The following is a 10,637-nucleotide window of genomic DNA, read 5'->3' on the forward strand; positions in this document are numbered from 1 at the left end:
TCCATTCAACTGAAGAGCCACTCCAAATTCCTACCTTTCTTATCTGTATCAGATCAGAGATTAGATGGGGTCCTTCGGCTGAAAATAAATTAGTCTTTAGTTAATACTATAATATACTGCGGAAGGAAAATACTATTTACTTATGCAAGTGTCCTGTATTAAAAAGTAAATACTACATTTTAGGCAAAGTGAGCTGCAACCTTCGTCGAAGACTATTAGATAGGAAAGATAGGATTTGGTAAGTTTTGGATTACCTCTGTAGGAGATCGGTTGTTAAGTCTGTAGCCAATTATATAATTACTTTTTTTTTTTAAATAATTAACTCTCTTTATCTGCTACTGTTAAGAACATAATAAAAATGGCACAGAAGATATGCGAAGAGTATCTACTAACGTTTAAAATAAGGTATTTGTCTTACCGTTGCCACAAAACCAACACAAAACTTATTGCCAATATCTTCAAACGAAGGTAGCAACTCAGTTCACTGTCACAGGAGGTTTCGAAACGTAATGACTGTAAATTACTTTGTTACGTTGTGAACAACCATTCTTGTATTATTCTCATACAAATGATTTTTCTTAACAGCATTTTTAAAAATTACTGTTGACTGCATTACATGGTTATAAATTTCGAAAACGACGCACTTGTTTCAAGGTGTCTTTATCTTATTTGTGAGTACAGTTATAAAGAAAAAAAATACACACATTTGCTCTCTTCAGTAATAAAGCAAGTATGTTACTCTTGAAAACTGAGTCCTCTTTTTATGTACCGTCTCATACAGTTACGTTCACAAATACTACAATCCTTACTATTGTTTGACATTTCTGCCTTTAGATGCATTACCCAAAAACAGCCTTTATTTATTGAAGTGCATTCGCTTCGGTTCATGGATATTGCCGTCCTTAGCGGAAGTTCTTTCAGACAACTACTTTTGTTTAACGAACTAAAAATGAAATGAAATGAAATCTTTAAGTTTTACGTCCCACGGTTATGCCGGTTAGGCTAAAGGAGACGGTGATGATGAGAGATGAGTGAAATGGTGGAATGAAGAAAGTGGGAGGAAACGGGAGAACCCCGAGAAAACCCACGAGCACGGTGTTTGTCCACCACAATTTAACGAACTAAATCATCGTTCATTACTTTCTCTCGTATCCATAACTTATGCATCTCCTGCAATAACTATATTAGCCTTGTACTTGTGAAAGAATTTACTCGGAAAACCAGTAGATGTGCGTAAGTCATACATACAGTAGAAAGTAATCAACAGCGATGTAGTTTGTCAAGCAAAAACAGAGTTCAGAAAGAATTCCAACAACTATTTCCCGAAAGGTACACAACTGAATCACGGCAACTACCAAACTTATATAATTAAATTCCATAACCAAATTATGAATTTCTCTGTCACTATCATTTTTCTTAGTGTAATTCACGAAAAACAGCGTATATGGTAAGAGCACTCTTAAGTTTTCACCAATTGCAAACAAACGAACTAACCAATTCATTTATCTGTAATTTATGATCATTCTCCCAATAAAAAGGTCTCGAGTAAAGATTTTCTTTTGGCCCATAATGAAATTTCCTCACCGGTAGACACCCTACGAACAAATAAAAAGGCGTTATTGAATAAATACAATTTTAATAAGTAATCTCACATACAGTTTAAATTTATCGTCCCATTAAAGCACCGAGGCTATTGTGATACATGCACCTACAGTTTAAGGTAGAATCCGAACTACTATAATGACTTCAATTCTTTCCCACCGGAAATAGAACCCGGAATTAGCCTACGTGTATCAGTGAACCGCGTGCTAGCTACTAGACCAGCGGGAAAGACCTCTTGAATATTTATTGATGTACCTTATAGTTATTTCGGTTTTCACGGAAAATTCGGCTCACATAATAATAATAATAATAATAATAATAATAATAATAATAATAATAATAATAATAATAATAATAATAATAATAATAATAATGTCATTGAAATATAACAGCGACATAATGAGAATCTACTTATGTTAGCCATATATGATAGAATATGTTCTAGTAATTCTCTTACAGCTTTTATGTTCAAAGTGAAAAGAAATCTCAGTTTAACGTCGTACGTTTATGCCCGTTAGGCTAAGGGAAACTATGATTGATCATGATTAATGCAAATGAATGATGGAAGAATTTTTGGAATGAGAAAATGGGAAGAAACGGGAGTACCCCGAGAAAACCATGGACACGATGTTGTACACTGAGCAAGGCTAGGTGATAACATATATAAAACACACAATTGCATAACAGTTTCAACACAATAACTGTGTCTTCCTGAAGACTTCTGAAAAGATAAATGGGGAGTGGAAGTCTGATGAAAACACAGTTATCTGTGTTGAAACTGGTACGTGATTGTGTTTTTATATATATAATCACATAGCTTTCCTCCGTGTGCTGTTGTCTTTAGTTCCACAATATGGAAGCAAGGCCTGATGTAATAGTTATAAAACTAACTTGTCCGGGAATCGAACCAGGGACCCAACACACCAGACGTAGGCACTCTACCACTGAGTCACCGTTGCCCGAAAAACATCTAGGCTCAAAATCTGAACGTGAACATGACATCGAACCCCATAACGTTTTCTGTGTAACCGTTCTGAGTTACCATACAAGTCTTTTCTTGCTTAGAGCATGCTCCACTTAGCTAAGAAACATGAGATGAAGAAAAGTGAAAACATGTACTGTCTTCATCCTCCTCCTCTCATACTGCTAATTGCTTTACCTTTCCGTCCTGAATCTTAAATGCTTTTCACCAAAATGAAATGTACCCCCACCTGGTAAAGTCTGCTAATAAAACTCCAACTGACCAAAGCAGTATATATATTTTAAGAGTTTATATGTGTGTTACAGTTTCGGCTATGTAACATAGCCTTCCTCAGACACATTATCTGGCCATGTTAGGCTATGTTATATTGCCGAAACTCTTAAAATATATATACTGCTTTGGTCACTTAGAAAAAAATCTTTGAGTTTTACGTTCCACCGTTATGCCGGTTAGGCTAAAGGAGACGGTGATGATGAGTGATGAATGAAATGGTGGAATGAAGAAAGTGGGAGGAAACGGGAGAACCCCTAGAAAACCCACGCACACGGTGTTTGTTCACCACAAAGTTTTTGGTCACTTAGAGTTTTAATGAATAATTTACTGGTAAAGTCTATATAGCGCAAGTTAAAATTAAGGAAACCAGAATTTCAAGCACGTACAAGGAAATTTCGGTATCAAAAGACAATAGGCCAAAAAGGGCAACAAGTTTGAAAATAATTACATATCTCTCACAACATAAAAATTCTTTCACAAATTACCTTGGTACCCCATTGCAATGTTTTGGGCAAGTCGATATAATATTATGCCTAGTTGAAACAAGTAATGTTAACGGGAGCCATCAGAAACAGATGTAAATGGTGCTTCTTGATTTTCCTTAATGTTCAAAGCTCTTCTTCAGTGACTTTTCAATGTATGTATATGTAAAGCTTACAGAGACCACCAGCAACACAACTATATATAAAAAAAAAAGTATTCCTTAAAAAAACATCATCTAATGCCTCAAAACACACATTGTATTACATTCCACTTGGGAATTATTACGATTAGCAGGAAGAAAAGAAATTTGAAGAAAGAAAAAAAGAAACTCTGAGTACATATTTTAATGGTAAACTTTAAAAGTTTGCACGTTTACTTTGTTAGCATAATAACGAAAACTCCGAATAACATACGTCTCTTCGTCTTCCGCGTCCTGTTCTTACCTGTCCTCAGGCAATCCGCTATGTACGGGAACAAATTCTCTGTTGAAATCATATTAAGTAAATTTGGAAAGTTACAGAACAGAATACGAGTTTCTGAATTAAGTGACGATTTAAAAAAAAAAAAAAAAAGTCATATTTATGATGCCTCGCTCACCTTCATCTCTACGAAACAGGTATAAAGTATCTGCGGTCATTGTAAAATCTTCGCAAATCTTCACAGTTTGCTATGAACCGTCGGGAAATCTTTGTGTATGCAGTAACCGAGGATAAGAAACTCATATTTTTATAATACTGATCTGAAAGCACCTCTAAGAAAATTCCTAGAACTTATTCGTTCATACAGGAGTCTCAGAGCAACGACGGTGTCAGTAAGAAAAATATATATATCCAACATTTACTTCGAACTTATTATTATTATCATTATATAATTACTTTAAATTAATGTCTCCGATAGTATATATTTACAATAAAAGCGGAAGCATAAACTTCTACACATAAAGTGCTTTCATGATGTTCATGCCTTTCCTTATATAAAGAAGAAACAGTTTGAATTGTCTAATGTTTTGCATAAGATTCTCAAAGGTTTAGTTGTTTATAACCTGATTCTACGATAAACAAATTATCATCGTTATCTGCAGAACTAAATACTGACGAAGCTAAAAATTGTGTTGTGCCTTGCACTGAACAAATATAATAAATACATTCATGCTTGAGAACCCATTGAATCACATTCCTCTTCCATGAAGAGGTACTTTTATTTCGGTACAAATATGAGTTACCAATTACGCTAGAGTAGTTTCTTCTTCAGACTTTTTCGGTGGGTTTGTTGAAAACCTAATTATAGTTCTTAAATTACTTTATAGACAATTCCATAATTTATATATCAATGCTGTGTGTCAATCTCTTAATTGTCAAAATAAATTACACTGCTTCCCTATACTGTAAAACGTATTCCCTTTATCTAAATATTTAACTGCAGTAAAGTTTTATTTCTCTAGTTCCACTGATAATACGCATTTGAGAAACAGAAAAGAAAAATAAATTAGCTTCAATATACATTAAAAAAAAAAAAATCACAACCTGTAACAATCAATACCACTTTAATATTATGCTCAGCTAAGAAACAGCAAATCAGAAATAGTGCTAATTGAGTGATAAATTCAGTAAATAGAAAACTTTTCGCCACTACATCAACAATATGTTTATGAGAATCACTTTCGTTCTACTGGTTTAATCACATGTAACAATCTAATGATAAGGAAATCCATTTCTAACACGAGCACCACTCCGAAATATACAAGTTTAAAAATAGACAGTACTGCAGATCGATAAAATTAGGGGCATTACTGCTGTATCGCCGACAACACGAATATATATATATATATATATATATATATATATAGTTCCTCCCACAACATACTAGGTTGGGTTACCCTGGCTAATTTGGTAGTGATTATTGTTTGAAATACAATGTGGGCATATAAAACACGAACCAACTTGCTCCAAGTAGCCACTAAAAAGCACGAATGCTATCTAACCGAGTCAGACCATGAGCGCAGCAAGGAGCCGAGTGGCAGCGAGGGTATCCGTTCGTAAAGAGCAGGCACGTCAACGGCGATGGGTATACGCATAAACGAGGATAGTGAAAATACACTTTATGTGTTATAAAATGCTGGGTTTATGTGTTGCACAGCTTCGGGATAAATATCATCCAAAAAGTACCAAAATGTACTAAATTAGGTTAGATTCGATTAGGTTTGGTCAAACATCCTTCTTTCTCGAAATTTCAATTTGTTTCCACACTTACGATAAACTGCTTCCCTGTTTAGTAGATCCTGTCTTCCACACAATTTCAACAACTGGCACTCCTTATTTATGCATAATTTGATAAAATTCAAACACGATATGTTACAATCTTGACATTTACGCCCCATTTCCACAGTGCATTTCCTGTAAATCATAAGAAGTGTACCTCTCCGCCAAATAATCCCTTCCGCCTCCATATATAGTGCCACTTAAAACATCAAAAACAACTAACAAGTATTTTCTTAACTTCAGCCGTTTTCTTCACCTGACTTTCACTCACTCTTCCTCACAAACCAAAATAAATTCTCCCACGTATCTGGTAAATTTTATACAATTGGTGCGGCGATACAGCAGTTAACCCAAATTAGGAATTCACAAACATTCTAAAAGCATTCCGCACATTTCAAAAATGCAAACAACCAACTGAGATTAAGAAGTCTAAATACTGTGACCGGCCAACATAGGCGTCGACTTTAGGGGGCAAGACACTTCCCCCCCCTCCTCCCCAATATTGAAAGGTGGGGTCCTCGACCCTCCAATACAATCCGGTCGAGGAAGAATTAACAAAGAGGAGCAATAATTTCTGGCGTAAACTTTGTCGTGCCTTTAATTCAATATTAGGAACGGCCTTCTTATTCAATAGAAAACGCCGTCTTTAAAACGGTGTTTCTAAAAGAGCACTAAAGCTTCAACCAACATTCTGGCAGCACAGATATGAAAAGTAAAGATCATTGTGATGCGTAAAGTTCCCAAATTTTGAACTTGAATTTGTTTTATTGGCTTTAGGCAAATTTGGCTTAGGTCGTGAATTTCACAGCGGAGCAGATGAAGCGGAGGGCGAGAGAAGAGGGCCCTCATCAAACAGTGGATTGAAAACGGCCGAATATGATGATATTCATTGTTCCCCGCCCCCAATATTTTTTTCAAGTCGGCGCCTATCCCGGCCAATGCTTCACATACACATATATACTCTCTTCGTGACAAAGTATAAGTAGTAGCAACTTGAATCACACTATATACAAAATTAAAAATATATGTCAGTCTCCACAAACAAAATGCTGCTTGAATTATACAATATTGCACAGAACACAAGACACTGAACATGTTGATTATGGTTCTGAAATGACAATTAAGGCCCTAAAAGACTGTCATGTCTTCGAATAAAGCAATTATTTCCAGTTTTTCTAAAGACACGAAAATTATCTACAACAAAATCACTTCATTTACACTTTAAAACAAGACTTCTAAAATGTAATCTTGTTATGATCCCAATCAGTAAGGCACTGAAACGTAATTTCTTAATTTGTTTTTATATCTTAAATATAACAATAACAATCGAAGATAAAGTTTCAAAATTTTACAATTATTGACTATCATTTGCCTACTTTAGCCAATTCATATAATTCCGCCATTATGCAGTTTTAATTCAATAAAGTAATCATACAAAAATAACCTTCAAACGATAAATCACACACTGTACACAACGAAAGAGAGAAAAAAGTACGTAAAGCAGTATCAGTAATAAAGATTCGCAAATGGATCACATTTTAGAAACGCGAAGTTTTAACTTCTAAATCATTTGGACGATCAATAACATGAACATATATAAGAAATACATAAATTCTGATACTGGGGAAAATTTCAAAAACAAAGGAAGACAGTCAACAAGGCTGATCATTTTTCCTCTCTGGACACTTCTCCAGCAACCACACTCATCGTCAAATGCTGGAACTGGTTCACTAGTTCAGAGTTCTCTTTCAAAACAGACGCAATTTCTTCCTGCACCACAATAATGTCCCTCAAACTCTGACTTAGAATCTTGACGTCTTCTTTGTGTCTCGGTTTTCTCGGGCTTCCACTGTCTCCACTTCTCTTCAGCTTTTCCACAACGTTGTCCAAATTACTGTGATAGGCTCGGTCGATTTCGCTTAAACTTTCATCAAAAGATTTCATACTCTCCTCAAATGTGGTCACATCTTTCTGCAGTATTTCTGTCTGTAAGAAAACTGTCTGCGCCATCTTGTACCAATCGGCTAAACAGTCTGCCAGATTTGACACGACGCCCATACACTCATTGTTTAGCAAATCCAACAGGTGCTTGCTCGTTTCCTGCATCTTTATCTTCTCCAACATGTGAAACTGCTCGTCGTTGTAAGTGAGATTTCTAGTGGCCCTATCTCGCAACAAATGCTGCCATGACTCACGTAGTTTGTTAATGTACGTTGTTGCCTTGGCTGACATTTTGGATATGTCCTTAATTTCACGTGTAGCTGTGGTCCACTCCCTTAGCAGACCCTGTTCCTGCACATACCTGCAATGTAACTGTTGAATAGCTGGGGCAAGGGAACTTAATTGTTGGCTCAGCAAACCATATTGTTGCTGTTTCTCCGTCAGAATGTCTGTCGTCTGCCGAATCTTCTGCTTCACTTCATCATCACACATAATCCCATTGTTCAGCTGAATCAACGCTTTGTTAACTTTACTACTTCGAAGTAGCAGCTGCAAATGGTCACTTAAGCACTTTGTTATTTTTTGAACCTGTTCACATTTTCGAGCGAGATCTTCCAAAGCTTTAATTACTACTGTAGTAAACACATCAACAGAATTATGTATCACTTTGCTACACGTACACAGCTTCTCTATTCTCCTCTTACACACATGTCCCACACTACACGTAACTTTCGCCAAACTTGCATCATTTTCAACAGACACGAGATTGGGAAAAACGGGAAATTTTGGTAAATCGATTTCCTGGGGTAAAGACACGTTATTATTCTCTTTGCTAAAAAGCATCAGCGCATTATTCGCGTCAGTTGTTGGGTATAAGCGCCCTGGAGTAGATAGTTCTACAGTTCCGAGTAAAGTATCGTCTTTTAACAACAAAATCTGACTTGTTGGTGGAATGTCTGTCTGTTCATAAACAAGGTACTGAAATTCTTCGTACGTATCATCTGGGTGCAAATATATTCTTAACAATTGCACTTTATTGGAATGGAAAATATGCATCACCTTGCGAGATAATGTATTAGTTACTTCGGTGAAAAATCTATCGAAACTCCAAATTCTTTGCTGATCGACTTCTAAGAGGCCTGCCAGAAGTGGTGTCACTAACTTTTTGAGCCCAGCACTTAATTGGCACGTATTCGGTAATTCCCTGCTCCACTCAATGGGCCCATTTTCGGTAGTCTGTACACCGGATATCACCCCCGAAGCTTTTTTGGTCGTAATATAGTACATTGTCTCTTTATTTTTTCTACCTCCGTGCGGACGGAATGGAAGATTTCCTGTCGCAACATGATAAAGTGTAACACCTATAGACCACAAATCTACCGTAGCACCGAACGTTTTCCCTACAGGCTTGTGCAGAACGGCTCTTTCGTACATATCAGGATGTAAATACTCCTCTGTTCCATACAAAGACATGAACTGCTGGTCTTCTTCTAATTCTCTTGCAGCACCGAAATCAGTCAATTTATATATTGTGCTACCGTCATCTGCAATAAACTTCATTATATTTCCCGGTTTAAGATCACGGTGCACTAAGTTATTATCACGTAAATGTTTCATACCAGCACTCAAGTGTTCCAAAACTAATAGAAATTCTTGTTCCTGGAGTCCATACGTATTCTCTGGATCATCCAGAATGTTGAAAAGACTTCCTCCTGTGCATAGTTCCATGACGATCACCTTTCCACGCCCCTCCTGCTCTTCTTCGATTGCCAATAATTTGACAATGTTTTCATGTTTCACTTTCTTTAGCACTTCAAATTCACGGACCTGAACATTTGCAGGTCTCAAATGACTTACCTGGTTAAATGTTTTCACTGCTACTGGTTCTCCGTTGTTTTTATTCACACCTTGAAACACGGCACCAGTTGCACCTTTTCCTAAGACACTGGTGGTGCACCACACGTAACTTGCTGACCCTCTCAAAAAAGACATTGTTTTGCTTGACATTTAGAAACTTTGTAACAAACTTAACAAGCACACCTACGAAATAATCTAGTGTAACAGGAAGTCATTTCTAACATTTCACCAAAACATGAACTACTGCCACTGCTACTCAGGCCAGACACTACGAAAACAGGAATGTACAGCTGGCGAAACCACCGTATTCTCGACTCTCTCTTCTTCCGTCACTTGTCACGGGATATAAACAGTACAATGTTGCCAGATATGTCTTGACATTTTATAAAAGGCTTATTTAACGTGGTATTGAAACTATTGTTCAAACAACAATTTTCGCAATCTATTAATATTTGCGTCTAATTGTTTTATTTCTGATCTACAACCTCTACTTTTAAAATAATACGCGACTACTAGAATTTACATCACAGAGAAAAGCTGTGCTTACATTATGATTATGCAACTTACGGAGATAACAAATGAAGTCTGCTACAAATGTTTTACTTCTTGCACATTGGTGGACACTAAAGTTTGACGTTTTCACGAGAGAAATGGTATATTAAATTTATAGGAAGAGGAAGGCCAAGGATAGAATATCTAGATGCAGTTACGAAAGAAGAGGCCTTATCAAAGAAAAAAAAGCTCTCCCAAGCGAGAGAAAAGTTTTAAAATCTCCATGTTGTGCAACAACTTATGGTTGAGGTGAACAAGAAGATTTATAATCTATGGATCTCTTCATTAATGACTTGCGTCAACGCTACGCAATATTTGCGTTTTAGTTAGCGACAACAGCCAAATTTTGCTTTGCTTACTCTCTGCAATATTTACAGAAGCTGACGTCACATTCCACAAAGGTTTGAATCAACAAAACGCAAAATTTGCGATTTAGTATGGGGTAATCGGCAGAGGAACTATAATGACTTCATGCATTTTTTTTTTTTTTTTACATTGCTTTGTTCTACGTAGAATTTTGAGAAAAGTGGTATGGAATGACCTCTGGCCAACATAATCAATAAATTTAATACTATTTGATTATAACTTAGTATCAAAATTACTACTTATCGGCAACAAGAAAACTATACAAGTATATTAGTTTTAAGCTAAAAATGATTACCTACTTTGAGAATAATGATCCTATTACT

At 36.2% G+C, this 10,637-nt stretch overlaps 1 protein-coding gene across 1 annotated transcript; it reads right to left on the reverse strand.

Annotated features, from left to right (window-relative positions):
* Positions 1-4,866: 4,866 nt before the first annotated feature.
* Positions 4,867-9,930, reverse strand: IKKepsilon (I-kappaB kinase epsilon). Its single transcript, XM_081754345.1, has one exon. The coding sequence runs from the start codon at positions 9,544-9,546 to the stop codon at positions 7,264-7,266; it is 2,283 nt and encodes a 760-aa protein (XP_081610471.1). The 5' UTR covers positions 9,547-9,930; the 3' UTR covers positions 4,867-7,263.
* Between the last annotated feature and the right edge of the window lie 707 nt (positions 9,931-10,637).

Source organism: Thermobia domestica, chromosome 1 (genome assembly GCF_964235325.1).
Source record: "Thermobia domestica chromosome 1, izTheDome1.hap1.1, whole genome shotgun sequence".
In the NCBI taxonomy this organism is placed as follows: Eukaryota; Metazoa; Arthropoda; class Insecta; order Zygentoma; family Lepismatidae; genus Thermobia; species Thermobia domestica.